Source organism: Bos indicus x Bos taurus, chromosome 1, assembly GCF_003369695.1.
Source record: "Bos indicus x Bos taurus breed Angus x Brahman F1 hybrid chromosome 1, Bos_hybrid_MaternalHap_v2.0, whole genome shotgun sequence".
NCBI lineage: Eukaryota > Metazoa > Chordata > Mammalia > Artiodactyla > Bovidae > Bos > Bos indicus x Bos taurus.
Window position 1 is genome coordinate 2,749,228 of NC_040076.1, and position 15,916 is coordinate 2,765,143.

Here is a 15,916-nt window from a genome sequence, read left to right on the forward strand (position 1 = left end):
AGATTGAAAGCGAGTCATCCCGCCCTGTCAACTTCTCCCAATCCCCTATGTTATAGATGGACGACTCGGGTCCCTGGAGGTGCTGAGGGGTTTCAGCCTCTGCCTACACCACCCTAGCCTGTGCATCTGACACCTCTGTGGACCGAGTCCTACCCTCCCACCTTCTCAGGTAAGTGTAAGAGACGCACATTCTGAAATTGACAGAAGCAAGAGTGTCACTCTGACTCACCTTCAGTCCCTGTTCCTTTAGTTGAATGGAATCCACCTAATGCCTAGTCAACTGTATCTGCAATTGTGTTTTTACATGTAGTCTCTTTTCTTTTTCTGGCTGCACTGTGAGCAGTATATGAAATCTTAGTTCCCGATTAGGGATTGAACTTGCACCCCTTGCACTGAAGGCGTTGGACTTTTAATCACTGGACTGCTGGGGAAGTCCCTGTGTAGTCCCACTGCTATTACAATGCTACACATGAATGTTTACAGCAGCACTACTCACAGGAGCCCAGCGCGGAAGCAACCCAGATGTCTACAAATGGATGAATTAATGAACTCAGCGTGGTCTCTCCATATGTGACAGTGTTAGTTGCTCAGTCATGTCCTGCTCTTTGCAACCCCATGGAATGTAGCCTGCCAGGCTCCTCTGTCCATGGAATTCTCCAGGAAAGAATACTGGAGTGGGTAGCCATTCTCTTCTCCAGGGGATCTTCCCAACTCAGGGATTGAACCAGGTCTCCTGCATTGCAGATTCCTCGTCTGAGGCACGAGGAAAGCCTGGTTTATACATGTAGTGAAATATTATTCAGCCGTAAAAAGGAAGTACTGATTCATGCCATAGCACAAATGAACTTGAGGACATTATGCTAAATGAAGGAAGCCAGTGACCAAAGATTCCATTTACATGTGTGATTCCCTTTATATGAACTACCCAGAATAACTAAATGCACAGACACAGACTGGTAGTTGCCAGGGGCTGGAGAAAGGAGGGGATGGGGAGTGGCTGCTTACTGGGGCAGGAGTTTTACTTTCTGGTATTGAAAGTGTTTTGGAATTAGGTAGAAGAGGCTTCCCTGATGGCTCAGATGGTAAAGAGTCTGTCTCAATGTGGGCAACTTGGTTTTGATCCTGGGTCAGGAAGATCCTTTGGAGAAGGAAGTGGCAACCCACTCCAGAATTCTTGCCTGGAAAATCCCATGGGAGGAGCCTGGCAGGCTACAGTCCATGGTGGGAGCAAAGAGTTGTACACGACTGAGCGACTTCACTTCAGAATTAGGTAGAAGTGGTGGTCCTACCACACTGTGAATATATTAAAAGCCACTGAACTGCGTGCCTTAAAGTGGTTAATTTTACTTCACATGAATTTCAACTTTGGTGTAGACTAAAAGTTTGTGTACCTTAAAATTCATGTTAAAACCTAACACCTAATGTGATGGTATTTGGAGGTGGGACCTTTGAGAAGTGATTAGGTCATGATGGCAGAGCCCTCATGGATAAGACTAGCACCCTTATAAAGGAGACCTCCAGCTTCCTGGGTGGCTCAGTGGTAAAGAATCTGCATGCCAATGCAGGAGACGCAGGATCAATCTGTGGGACAGGAAGATTGCCTGAAGAAGGAAATGGCAACTCACTCTAGTATTTTTGCCTGGAAAAATCCCATGGACAGGAGCCTGGCTGGCTACAGTCCATGGGGTCATGAAGAGTTGGACATGACTGAGCAACTGAGCAGGAACCAAAGGAGACCTCAGAGAATTCCCAGCCCCCTCTGCCATGTGGGCACCCAGCAAGAAGACGGCCAGCTATGAGCCAGGAAGCCAGGCTCTCACCAGACACTGAATTTGCTGGCCCCCTGATCTTGGACTTTCAGCCTCCAAAACAGAAATAAATTTCTGTTGTTTATAAGCCATTCAGTCTATGGTATTTTTGTAATAGCAGCTAGAATGAACTAAGGCAAACTGAATAACAAAAAACAAAGCAAAGCAAAATGCAGCCGCTCCCCCATACGGGCAGCTAGGCTGGTTGATGAGAGACGGGCCCTTCCCCCAACACCCACCTCCTCTGTGTAACTCAGAGGGGCCTTCCCCCCTCAGGATCTGGGGACTGAGGGAAATGCCTTCCATCCTCTCTGCTGATACCTGGGATACTGAGGGAACAGCTAGGATTTCCTCCTCACCTTACCCCTGAGTCAGCTCCAGCACTTCGTACCATGTGACTTGGCCCCACTACTTAACCTGTCAACCTTCAGCCTCCTCAACGATTTATACCTGCTTGCGGGGTTGATGTGATGATGAAGTACGATAAGGAGGGAGACCTCGTTGGTAGTCAGCATATGAGAAGATTTGACACCATCATTTTTATGCTCTAAGTACCTCTGGGACAAGAAAGAAAAAAAATTCTTTTCTTGTTCTCAGTTCAATTCAGTTCACTTCAGTCACTCAGTCGTGTCCGATTCTTTGCGACTCCGTGAACCGCAGCATGCCAGGCCTCCCTGTCCATCACCAACTCCTGGAATTTATTCAAACTCATGTCCACTGAGTCGGTGATACCATCCAACCATCTCATCCTCTGCCGTCTCCTTCTCCTCTTGCCTTCAATCTTTCCCAGCATCAGGGTCTTTTCCAAGGAGTCAGTTCTTTGCATCAGGTGGCCAAAGTATTGGAGTTTCAGCTTCAGCATCAGTCCTTCCAATGAATATTCAGGATTGATTTCCTTTAGGATGTACTGGTTGGATCTCCTTGCAGTCCAAGGGACTTTCAAGTCTTCTCCAACACCACAGTTCAAAAGCATCAATTCTTCAGCACTCAGCTTTCTTTATGGTCCAACTCTCACATCCATACATGACTACTGGAAAAACCATAGATTTGACTAAATGGGCTTTTGTTGGCAAAGTAACATCTCTGCTTTTTAATATGCTGTCTAAGCTGGTCATAGCTTTTCTTCCAAGGAGTAAGCATTTTTTAATTTCATGGCTGCAATCACCATCTGCAGTGATCTTGAAGCCCCCAAAAATAAAGTCAGTCACTGTTTCCCCATCTATTTGCCATGAAGTGATGGGACCAGATGCCATGATCTTAGTTTTCTGAATGTTGAATTTTAAGCCAATTTTTTCACTCTCCTCTTTCACTTTCATCAAGAGGCTCTTTTGTTCTTCTTTGCTTTCTGCCATAAGGGTGGTGTCATCTGCATATCTGAGGTTATTGATATTTCTCCCGGCAGTTTTGATTCCAGCTTGTGCTTCATTCATTAGTCACTCAGTCTTGTCCGACTCTTTGTGACTTGATGGATTGTAGCCCGCCAGGCTCCTCTGTCCATGGAATTCTCCAGGCCAGAATACTGGAGTGGGTAGCCTTTCTCTTCTTCAGGGGATCTTCCCAACCCAGGGATCAAAACTGGGTTTCCTGCATTGCAGGCAGATTCTTTACCATTTGAGCCACGAATGAAGCCCCATTGTAAACCACTGTTGTTTTAGTCACTAAACTGTGCCCAACTCTTTTGTGACCGCTCCCCCCCGCCCATGGATTGTCTCCTGCATTGGCAGACAGATTCTTTACCACTGAGCCATGTAAACCATAATTTATTTATAAAATCAAGACCAAATCCAGTCTACTGCCTGTTTTTGTACAGTCCATGAGCTAAGAATGGCTTTTACATTTTAAAATAATTGATTAAGAATATATGACATGTGAAACTTCATTAATTTCAAATTTCAGTTTCCACAAATAAAGTTTTATTGAAACACAGCTGTGTTCATCCATTATGTATTAGCTGTGGTTGCTTTTGAGCTCCAGTGGCAGAGGTGAGTAGTGGGGGTAGACACTATCTGAAGAGAAATGCCTAAAATATTTATTATCTTCACTTAAAATTTTTTTTTGCCAACCCTGTCTCTAAACATAATACCACCAGTGAGCCTGAGGTCACTCAACTCATGCTTGCCATCTTGAATATTAGTATAATTTCTTGATGGATAGACAGAGATCTTCTACACATCCATCTGTAAAATGAGAATGATAGCATCATCGCATGAAGTTGTCATGAGTATTAAATAACTTAGTGCATGAAAAGCAGCTAGAACAGTGCTGGGCATTATAAGTGCTCGATAAATGTGAACTCTAGTTCTGTTAGCATATACACATGAATTTAGATAAATAATAGAAGACCAAGACTTCTTCCCTCCAAATTTATTTTGGGATGTGCTGTAAACAGTTTGAAATGTCCCTTTAAGAACTTTCTGGCTTCCCCAGTACTGGATGGCATGACAAATTCTCCTTCACAGAAGGTACAAGCGGAACAGAGCTGGAGGGGCTTTGGGAACCTTCCCTCTTCAGAAAGTGTGCTCACACCAGGATGTATCTGGCTCTCAGTAGAACTGGCCCATGTTTCTCGGGAGTGAAGTGTCCAAGCCACTGTTCATCCATATTTCCTGGATGATCTGCTCCCTGCGCTCAATCCTTTCTGCCAACTCTGCAGCCTCTATGGAACTGTAGACGGGATATGTAGTCCTGCAAAACCCAGACAGTTCCCCTGGGAAGTCGGAGTCAGAGGAGTCCTCCTCCCCCTCCTCATCCTGGCTGTCCTCCTCGGCCTTGTCACTTCCTGGCACAAGGTGCTCCCTCGCCAGCTGCAGCTCCTGGAAGTCCTTGGTGCAGGACACTCTGATGACCAAAGCACACAACGTGAGTGCCAGACCAACGCAGACACTGGACACGAACAGCAGGGCGGCTCTCTCGGGATGGGCTGCAAAGGCAAGAGACCGCATCAGGACCCAGAGGAGCCGCCAGTCCTCAGCAGGCCCAAGTCCCACAGAAGTGCTTACGTGCCCCAGAGGAGCCGCCAGTCCTCAGCAGGCCCAAGTCCCACAGAAGTGGTTACGTGCCCCAGAGGAGCCGCCAGTCCTCAGCAGGCCCAAGTCCCACAGAAGTGGTTACGTGCCCCAGAGGAGCCGCCGGTCCTCAGCAGGCCCAAGTCCCACAGAAGTGGTTACGTGCCCAGGCAGGAGGGTAACGCAGAATCCCAATCCTGGACAGAATCTCTGCGACCATCCACACCTAAGAGCATATACCCCGACTAATTAAAACAAACAAAAAGCAGTTTGGAGCATGTATAGTCAATATATGTATGTTTATGAGAGGGCACATACCAAAGGACCTGAGAAGCTGAACCTTCCTGAGTTCATATGCAGACCTGCCACTCACTAGTTGTGTGACTTCTGACAAATTACATCACCTCTCTCTGCCTCAGTTTTTTTCACCTGTAAAATGGAGCCCAAAGCCCCTTTCTATCATAAAGTTGAGTTACTTTCTATGATGCTCTCAGAACACTCAATGACACATAACAAATGTTTAAGAAGCTGTCAGCTATTATTCATTGTAGTAAACTTTGAAAAATGAATTACATATAAAGTATGAGTGTAAGTCCTAAGATATTAAATGTTACACAGCTTAATTTCTTTCAGATTAAAAAATAAACACAAATAAAGGTTCTGGTAATGAAAGTTCAACATCCAAATGATTGTATAATAGGAATAGAAGTAATGCTAATTTGTACTATGTACCCTGGTCTAAATCCTAATATATGTTTAATCCTTACACTAGCCCTATGTGGAAAGGACTATTCCTCTTCAGCTCTGTATCCCTGGAGGTACTAGCATTCCCATTTGGGGAAGTAACAATCCAGTTAACTTTCCTATAATATAGATCAGGAGCTGATAGATTTTTTTTCCTATAAGGGGTCAGATAGGACCTATTTTAGGCTTCGTGGGCCTCAGGATCTGTGTGGCAACTTCTCAGCTGTGCTGTTGTAACATGAAAGATGATACAGATATGGCTGTGTTCTAATAAAACTTTATTTACAAAACCAGCCTGTGGGCTGTACTTTGTGAATCCCCAACATAGAGACTCAGACTGAGGGTGGCATGGGGAGCCACCGTCTGAGCTTGGTTGGCTTCTTTAGGTGGAGCCAGGACAGGAACCCAGCTCCTGAGCTGTGAGCAGCTTGTGAGATGAACATCTACAACCACTGTCACGTGCTCCTACGTCTCCACAGAACCATCCTCCTCCAGGCACACAGCCCCCTGTTCACTCCACTTGAATAATGACTGTTGGCTCTGCTGCCTCGGTCCTTCCAAGGGACACAGACTGGAGGTTCAGATCTCAACGGCTGTTACGTTTCATGTCCAGTCAAGAAACCCAGGCCCTGTGATCTGACGGGAGAGCTCTAAGTGGGACACGTTATCTTCGTGAAACGTGAAACTTCCCCGGTTGGCTTCCTTCACTCGCAGTTCAAGTCACTGGTGAAGTCACCAGCCTCAAATGTTCTTTGTTGCCACCAGCCCTCTGAGCACAGTCTCATCACTCTCCCTAAGTCACAGAAGTCTGAACGCGAAGCTGATTTTGGCGGGGAGAGGGGCAGTGAGCTGTGTCTGCAATGCAGACAATATATTATAACATTAAAACTAGTAAATTTTAAATAAAAATATTAAAACATTATAAAAATAACAACAACATATTTTTCCCAAGAATTAAGGTTATTTTGATTCTGGAAGTGTTGTTAGTCACTCAGTCCTAACTCTTTGCAACCCCGTGGACTGCAGCCCACCAGGCTCCTCTGTCCATGGAATTCTCCAGGTAAGAATACTGGAGTGGGATGCTATTCCCTTCTCCGGGGTATGTTCCCATCCCAGGGATGGAACCCACATCTCTTGCACTGCAGGCAGGTTCTTTACTGTCTGAGCCACCAGGGAAGCGCCAAGATAGTTTGAAGATTGGGTCGACTGGAGGCACATCTTTTGTGTTCTATTTCTGCGAGTGGTGGTAGAACTGGGATTGGGAGATGCTGGCATTTGGGACACAGTTGTGAAGCCATTAAGCCAGAATATTACAGAAAATGATGCTAAGACCCAAGGCCCTGATCTGAGGGGCAGATCCTTTCTCCTTCTCCCCTTGCATGTCAAAGCCTCTGCTGGGAGCGGACTCGTCGCTTCTGACTCCACTGTCACCTTCCTTTCCCTCAAATCCTCCTCCTTTCTTGTCCCTGCTGCCCCCTGCCCCCCACCTCCCCGCCACTGCCCCACCAAACCTCTGGATCATTGTCTTCTCCAATCCCTCCTGTCCTCATGGTTCTGATATGGGCTTTCGGTGCAGCCATAATTCAACTTCCCCTTGTCCTGTGAAAGCGTCAACTTTGAGCCCACCAACAGCCAGGCCAACAACATCACCTCCTGCCATGCCTGCAAGGACTGCTGCCGATGGCCAAACGGACTCCCACCCATTTGTGACCTTTTCCAGCCAGCCCCATTCAGGACAGGCCAGTTCCAGGCAGAAATACCCCGTGCTGGTCAAGCTTCTGGGAAACAGTGATCACCCACAGCCCCCTTCTCTCCTTGCCCACAAGACCATAATTCCAGCAAGGGTTTCATGGGCGAAGAAGGAGCTCAGGCCAGGACAGAGGCCTGCCTCTGCTCCAGACAGGTGGGCTAGTTACTGTTTCCCCTTCCTTCCTCTCTCTCTCCTTCCCCAACCCTATTTCTTTTTTAAAGAATTAAACTAACCATGTTGTTGTTTAGTAGCTAAATTGTGTCTGACTAGTCTCGATCCTATGAACTGTAGCCCTTCAGGCTCCTATGTCCAGGGGATTCTTCAGGCAAGAATACTGGAGTGGGTTGCCAGTTCCTTCTCCAGGGGATCTTCCCGACCCAGGGATCAAACCCACACCTCCTGCTTGGTAGGCAGGTTCTTTACCACAGAGCCACCAGGGAAGCCTTAGGATATGACACATTCTCTTTATGGGTCAATATATGGCCTTCCTTTGTATTAATTCATTCAACTAAGCAATTTAAATTCTGTTACCAGCACCTGTGCTGTGAATAAGCCCCCTGAGTGGGAGCTGGACCTTAACAACACCTGTGTCTAACCTGTGGGTTCCCCCCCCACCAGCCTCCCCTCACATCAAGGTAACTACACCTACATTCCATGGTCATTCCTCCCCTGCTTGCCTTTTTAATACAGCATTCTGCATCTCCATGTATTCCTAACAGCTTTATGAAAAGGGTGTAACATTACAGCTTAGTGTCTGGGCTTTGGCGTTTGCTTTGAACCCAACAGTATATGGCTGCATGCTACTCCGCTGTCTTGAAGGCACCGGTTCGTTCACGCAGTTGCCAGGCGGCGGGCATCCGGGGGCTGCCAGGTTCCTTCTGTGGGCCTTAGAGCCGCGACCACTCCTGCAAATGTCCCTGGGTCAACACGTGCAAGTGTTTCTCCCCGGTGCTGACCTAGGAGGGCAACTGAATGAGTTGTAAGATGTGTGACTTTGGGGAAATGTGGCCAGGGTGGCTTCCGGAGCAGCTGCAGTGCCTGAGAAATCGCGTGACTCCCCGTCTTCTCCAGCACTAGGTATGGACAGGATTCTAGCTTTTTCCCAATCATATGGGTACAAAACTGTATCTCGCTGTGGCTTGACTTGTATTTATTTCCCCGGCCCCCAATTATGTATCCATCTCTTCAGATGCTTACCTAGTCTCTCTTGTCAAAATGCTGGCTCATGTCACATGCCCACTTTTAAAACTGGGTCTGCGCTAGGTATATCTATGTATACATACAGGTTCCATATATTGTTGATATTAGGCATTAGACACCATATAGATGGTGAATGACCTGTATTTTCCTATCATTAAGGTGTCTTTGGATCTAGTGAACTTATCTGAAAAACAGGAAGGATAACACTTCTCCACCTTTCCCGCACCCAGCTGCTCTCCTCTCTCCTTTCCTGCCCTCCTCATTCATTTTCCCCATTGGAACTGTAATCTTTTAAAAAATGCACATCAGATCGCATCCTTGTCCTACTTAAAACCTATAACCCTCTCTCTCCGCCTATAAGATAAAAAGCAAACCCTGATCACACCTATGAAGCTTGCTAGAACCTGGCCGGTGCAACCAGCCTCCTCAAGTTCAACTCCAAAGCTTGAGCCCCTGCTTTCCGCTTTGCGGCCACTGGCCTCTCTCCGCCCTCACAGGAGCCAGATGACGTGGCACCTTGGTGCTTCTGCACACGCCGTTCCTTCTGCCTGGAATGTTCCTTCTCCCCCTCCTCATCCAGGCCTCTGTGCCCCATGCCCAGCCTGGACTCAGTCCCCCTGTCATTAGATCTCATAGCCTCTCGAATGTCGCTAAGTCTCTGAGTGTATTTTATCCTTTCTCACCGCAAAGAATGCAAGCTCCCTGAGCACTGCGGCTGAACGGCCTTGTTCTTCGCCCAGTCCCCAGTGCCCAGTCCTAAGTAAGGGTGACACAGCTTTCTGCTGAGTGCTGGAAGGGAGTGGCCGTGGATCTACAGCACTAGGCTTGGTGGCCTAGGGTCGTGGGCTCCATGATGTTAGCTGCCTTTCTTCCTCTCTCCCTCTGCTCTGGGGGGTAGGGGTGGGTGGGACTGGGGATCTGGATTCTGGTGCCACCAGAGCTTCTCACTCATCAGACCCTAGGCACCTCTGGCTCCCAAGAACCTCCTGCCAAGTGATCACTCTTCAGGCCATTAAACCAAGTCTGCTGAGATCCAATGATCAAAGATGGAAAACGTGGCAACTCTTGGGCCAGCCAACTGGAATCGAGGTTTCCTAGTCAACTGAGCCAACTGGTCTGCAGTCACAGAATCACAGGTGTTAGCTGATGGAGCCATGGCTGGGAACTGGCCCAGTTCCTCCGGTTCTCACTTGTCCAAAGCCACCACCCAGCTGGGACCCAACCTCGGGTCAGAGCTCTCTCCAGAGCCCCAGGCTTTACACTAAGAGGACGCCGTCTGTTTTCTAAAATCAACTGGACCACTGTAGGCTTTTGTGACCCCTTTGCCTATCATGAGTGTGCATGCTAAGTTGCTTCAGTTGTGTCTGACTCTTTGTGACCCAATGGGCCGTAGGCTCCTCTGTCCACGGGATGCTCCAGGAGAGAATACCCATGGGGTGGGTTGCCATGCCCTCCTCCAGGAGACCTTCCCAACCCTGGCTCCTGGGAGATCTAAGAACCCACATCTCTTAAATCTCCTGCATTGAGAGCTGGGTTCTTTACCACTAGCGCTACCAGGGAAACCCTTTGGGAGGTAACAGCTAGGAAGGCCGGGGTCTCCAAATGGAGGAAATGGGCTGCAAGTGTCAGACATGTTTATCTCTCTTAAGCGGCAGGAGGAAACAAACTAGTGAGATATATATACACACACACACACACACACACATATATACACGTATATTTTTCCCCCCTTCTCTATACAAATTTTAAAAGGAGGTTTCTCTTAAAATACTGTGTTGCCATAATGACACCTGGTTCCACCTGAAGTTAACTATTCTCAAACCTTGAGTTAACCAATGCCTTTTTCTTATGAAATGTTTGTCTTAAGCTATGCTAATGTGCTATGCATTTACCCCAGACTCTGTCTTCAAGTCGGTTCGCCTAATGGCTCAGAACCTACTTGACAAACCAGTATGTTATACTCAGACATTGTTCTCCTAATCTATGTAAATGAAACTATTTGTATGATAATCTCCCTTCTACAAGATTCAAGTCATTCATTTTATGGCCCGGGATGAGTCGTCTGGTGCCAAGATTATCCCAAAATATATCTTATGGATGAGGGGCCTGGTGCCATTCTGAGTTTTAAGCCATTCCTTTTTTTCATAAACAGACTGCTAGTGACTATATAACATCCAGCTAAAAACTAGCAGGGGGGTACTCTTTCTGCCCCCTTCTGATGCCTATGTCAGAAGCTTTCTTTATCTCCTTTATACTTTAATAAAACTTTATCATACAAAAGCTCTGAGCAATCAAGCCTCGTCTCTGGCCCCGGATTGAATTCTTCTCCTCCAGAGACCAAGAATCCCGGTGTCTTTTTGTGGGTCAGCAATGACCTTTCACCTTTCCTATTATATATTCTGTTAAAATAAAGGCATTAGACTCCTTGTTAAACAGAATCCTCACACTGTGCTATTGTCAGTCTTACTCTCATTTGGCCTTAGTTCCTCGCAGGTCCAGTGAATGACTTGAATTTCATCAGTGGTAGCAAGCCCTGGGGAGTCTCACCAAGGTGGCCTGTGGCCTTTAAGGTCCCTTGACTCTTAGAACTCTGGTCTGAAGCCAACACAGCTCCAGCTCAAACGTACTGTATCTAAAAAAGACACCAAGAGACTGGGCAAGAGTTCCATCCTGAGGGGCCCTGCTACCATCAGGTGAAAAAACAAGGCCTGCTGGGCCTGATCTGACAGCACTTAGGGATGTGATAGTAACTTTCTGTCATGGAAGCAAAGATTAGAGCCCGTGGGAACACTTCAGAACCCACACCTCCGTGACAAGGCGGTGCTGATTTCCCATCCTTCTCCCTGACAGGGGATCATGTAACTCCAACTTTGGAATGTGTTATGATACTTCTGTTTCATTGTGGGTCTGTCTGATACCCTAGAGCTCCTTTCACATGAAACAATGACGCCCTCCCAATGCAGGAGAAATGCTGCATTCTCATCCATGACCCCAGTTACCCCCACGCACCCCGAAAGTCCACAGTGAGCTCTGCAGAGGCCGAGGACACACACAGGCCCGAGCCCAAGGCAGGACCAGAAATACTAGGCTGCAAAGGGCAGGAAATATTAATAAAATGCTCACTAGATGGAATGGAAGACATCAAGTTCTGAGCAAGACTAAATAAATATCCTTTGACACAATCTTCAGCTGAGCCAGCTAACAAAGTCACTTCCCCAAATCTCCAACACACACACACACATTCATACACACACAGACTCACACACATATACTCACAGAGAGAGAGAGAGACACACATCCATCCCTTTCCATTTCCCTAACTTCAAAAATTTTCTAAGAGCTTCTTCAGACCCATGATCTAAATTCTAGAATGAATTCAATAAATATGTCTATATTATTGAGAAGAGGGTAAATTCAAACGTGGGCTTCCCCAGGGGCACCGTGGTAAAGAATCTGCCTGCCAGTGCAGGAGACACAGGAGACGTGGGTTTGATCCTTGGGTCAGGAAGAGCCCCTGGAGAAGGGAATGGCAACCCACTCCAGTATTCTTGCCTGGCAAATTCCACAGACAGAAGAACCTAGTGTAGTCTGTGGGGTCACAGAGAGTTGGACATGACTGAGCGATTGAGCACACACAAATTCAAACACTCCTATGAAGATGTCTCACAGACCATTTAAATGGCTCAAAGAGAAATCGTTCATCGGGAACCCTTGGATATTTCTGTGTCCATTCCACCAGCCTCTGCGTCTCCACGTCCCGGGATAAGCCCCTTGACTCTGGGTTCTAGTCTGTCGGTCTCCCACGTGCACTCGGAGGCACTAGTGTGGCCAAGCTATCCGTAGCCTGACCTGAGGACGTGTCCTTTTGATTTGCTCAGTCCATCGTCTATTCGGTGATTTTGCCAGAATCCTCCCAGCTCACTCTTGGTAGCTTCTGTTGGGACCTCTCCAGTAGGAGGGCCTCCTCCTCTCAGTGGGTGTCCAGGGAGCCCAGACCAGCCTTCTGATCACATCCCTACATGGAGGATGAAGATGCCACTGAGAGCTGGCTGAGGCACCACTTTCTAGTGATGCTGATGGTGATACTCTCATCATGAGATGCTCGTGTTGAAACGGCTCAGCCTAAGGTCCTGCCCTTCACTGCAATGTGCTGGCCTAACCAGTGAGGAGGATGCTGTGAGCTGGGGACCATTCAGAAGAACCACCCAGAGAGTAACATGCCCAGGAAATTCACAGGCAGGGGCCCCTGTCCCCCTAAGGTTTTTGTGAGCCTCTGTGATTTGATGAATGAACTTCTAGTGGCAGCTCCATTTCATTAACACCTGACACAGCACATTCAGAGTCTCTTTCTCTTTAACATGAAATTTTGGCTTGGCCTTAGAACGTGCCTAAGCATCCCTTGATAAAACCCAATAATCCACCGAGTCTGTACATTCCTTAAAAATTGGATACTTACAAATAGCAAATACCAGTGTTGATAAGGTACAGGATAGCTCATGAGACCAGAGGAGGACTCACCATCTGGTCATTAATTAACTGTTAACTGTGCATCTACTCGGTGCCAGCTCTGTCTCAATCACTAGGATATGGCAATGATGAGGATGACAAACATCTGCAGTTGAAACCTTAATGTCTAGTGAAAAGATGGGTGCCTAATAAGTAAATCTCTCCAATGACTTCTGATGCTGATGCTGAAGCTGAAGCTGAAGCTCCGATACTCTGGCCACCTGATGCAAAGAGCTGACTCATTGGAAAAGACCCTGATACTTCGAAAGATCGAGGGCAAAAGGAGAAGGGGGCAGCAGAGGATGAGATGGTTAGATAACATCACTGACTCAATGGACATGAGTTTGAGCAAACTCCAGGAGATGGCGAAGGACAGGGAAGCCTGGTGTACTGCAGTCCATGGGGTCGCAAAGAGTTGGACACGACTGAGCAACTGAACAACAGCAAAAATGACTCCTTGGAGTAATAAGTGTGCAAGAGGAGAGATAGGGATGGAGAGAAGCTAATTCAGACCTCTCAAGGATATTAGGTTTCCATCCTTCAAAATTCTGAAGGGCACATGTCTCTCTTGGAGAAGCTGGAGGGCAGGTTTTGTATCTGTTGAGTCAGATCCTGCCCTGCTGCTAGCCACTCAGTGTCCTCAGGCACATGGATCAAGTCCTCTGAGTCTCAGCTTCCTTGTGTGCAGAAGAGAGGATGAGTCCCTCACTGAGGGTCATTACTACTTATTGTAACCTCTGAAATTCATGCACTGAAACCTTAACCCCCAGTGTGACTATATTTGGAGACAGAACCTATAAGGAGGTAATTAAGTTTCAATGGGGTCATACGGGTGGGGCCCTGATCCAACAGGATTAGTGTCCTTATAAGAAGAGACACCAAATGGAATCTAAAATATGACACAAATGAACTTATCTACAGAACAGACTCACAGACATAGAGAATGGGCCTGTGGTTGCCAAGGGGGAGGGGAAGGGTGGGGGAGGGTTTGACTGGGAGTTTGGGATTAGCAAATGCAAACTATTATATATAGGATGGATAAACAAGATCATAGTGTATAGCACAGGGAACTACATTAATTACACTACTATAGCTTGTGATAAACCATAATGGAAATGAACATGAAAAAGAACGAGTACGTATATTAATATATGTATAACTAAATCACTTTGATTACAGCAGAAATTAACACAATACATTAAATCAACTGTAGTTCAGTTAAAAAAAAAAGAAGAGACATCTAGTGTTTTCTTTCTCTCTTTCCCTCCCTGCTGTGTGAGGATACGGGGAAGGCTGTCTACAAGCCATGAAGACAGCCCTCACTAGGCACCAAGCCTGCTGGAACCTTAATCATGGCCTTCAAGCCAGGAAGAAAATACATTTCTGTTGTTTAAGTCACCCAGTCCACAGTCTCTTGTTAAGGCCGCCTGAGCTGAACAAGACAGTTATTGAGGAGAATGGCACAGCCGAGAGTGGCCACAGCACACAAGCCTTGTCACCACTTCTCTGTGTGAAGCATTTCCATGTTGCCTTTCCACCAAGGGGCTCTCTAAGGACTCTGAAAATATGGGATATTTCCAACAATAAAATCCCTTACATCGCTTAAGTTTGACAATTATCAGGAACAGAAGTGGGATGGTGGTTAGAAAGGAGAGGATTCTCAACAACCACACAACCACCACACAGGGAGAATATTGGTAAGAAGGTCCCAAGCCGGAATACCAGCTCCTGGATTGAGGTGTTTCCTCAAGCCTTTCTTATCCTCTATGGAAGGCGTACTCCAAATAGCCCCAGGTCTGGCAAGGGCTCGAATAAGTCATGCCATAATGCATTCTGTTACCACGTATTTCACAAAAGTCTTCGGAAGTTTTGGCTCCCTGAACAGAGTCAGGCAGGCATTGCCGAAACTTGCAGTCAACATTCCAAAATACGGCCCATCCAGAGGTTAGCAGAGAGGCTGATGAGGAAAGACGGTGTGCACCATTCCCTCGAAGAAGAGCCATTCAGGCTCCGCTAATTAGGGAGGATGGAGTCTGATTGATCCTTGAGGGGAAGATTATCCAGGGAAACCCTGGCAACCGCAAGCAGTAACGCTGGTGACTCAGAAAGGGTCTCTGCCTCCACAGACCACGACCTGTTTTGTTAAGTCATCTTTCGGCTCAGTGTTCTTCCAGCCAAGGGTGGAATTCAATAATCCTGTGCCCTTCCCAAGTTTTCGAGCTGGAAAATGCATTCCTCAGCTTCCTACTTTGCAAAGCGGAAAATTCCCCTGGAGACCAGCTGCTGGGGAGTGTGACTTAAGCTTTTGTGGTTCTCTTGTTGATCGCCAGTGGGACCAGTACCTAAATTCAGATCTCTGTGCTTCTGGACTGTAGAAGACTGCAGTTGCTGTGTCAAATTTAAAGTCTGTTTTCTATAATATTTTATTTGGCTGTGCTGGGTCTTACTTAGTTGAGGCATGCGGGACCTTTTTTTGTTGTTGTTGCAGCATGTGGGATCTAGTTCCCTGACCAGGGATCCAACAGGCCCCCTGCACTGGGAGTGCAGAGTCTTAGCCACTGGACCATCAGGGAAGTTCCCTGCTTTCTTTAGCCATCCAAGTGTTACAATTAAATAGAGCATTTGTGAATAAGAATTCAGTAAATCCATCTAGGAAGTTTTCAATTACCTACCTCTAATGTAAGCAAATGCTGCCAACGAGTGGCTGACAATCACACCATCTTTCCTCAGAACCCTCGGTTCCCTTGGGTCAAGGTCTACGCCTGTTTCATAAAAAAAAAAAAAAAAATTGCAAGGCTGATTAATCACAACTGTTCCTAGTTTTCACTTTGTTCCTAAACCAGGACTGCCATCATAAATAAAAAGTCACAGAAATCCAATAAGTGGACAAAATTAGAGATGAC

The 15,916-nt window shown here is 46.8% G+C and overlaps 1 protein-coding gene across 8 annotated transcripts in view; it reads right to left on the bottom strand.

Annotated features, from left to right (window-relative positions):
* Positions 1 to 15,916, bottom strand: part of EVA1C (eva-1 homolog C) — a 121,791-nt gene that overhangs the window by 15,341 nt on the left and 90,534 nt on the right. For 6 of the 8 annotated variants that reach the window (XM_027537792.1, XM_027537965.1, XM_027538225.1 and 3 more), the window contains 2 exons: positions 15,686 to 15,775; positions 3,709 to 4,728 (listed from right to left, as the gene is read on the bottom strand). In XM_027537792.1, the coding sequence (XP_027393593.1) occupies positions 4,352 to 4,728; positions 15,686 to 15,775 (467 nt within the window). In that variant the 3' untranslated portion in view covers positions 3,709 to 4,351. Of the gene's footprint in view, positions 1 to 3,708; positions 4,729 to 15,685; positions 15,776 to 15,916 lie in introns of those variants that run through there. The other 2 variants (XM_027538056.1, XM_027538140.1) reach the window with 2 other exon arrangements.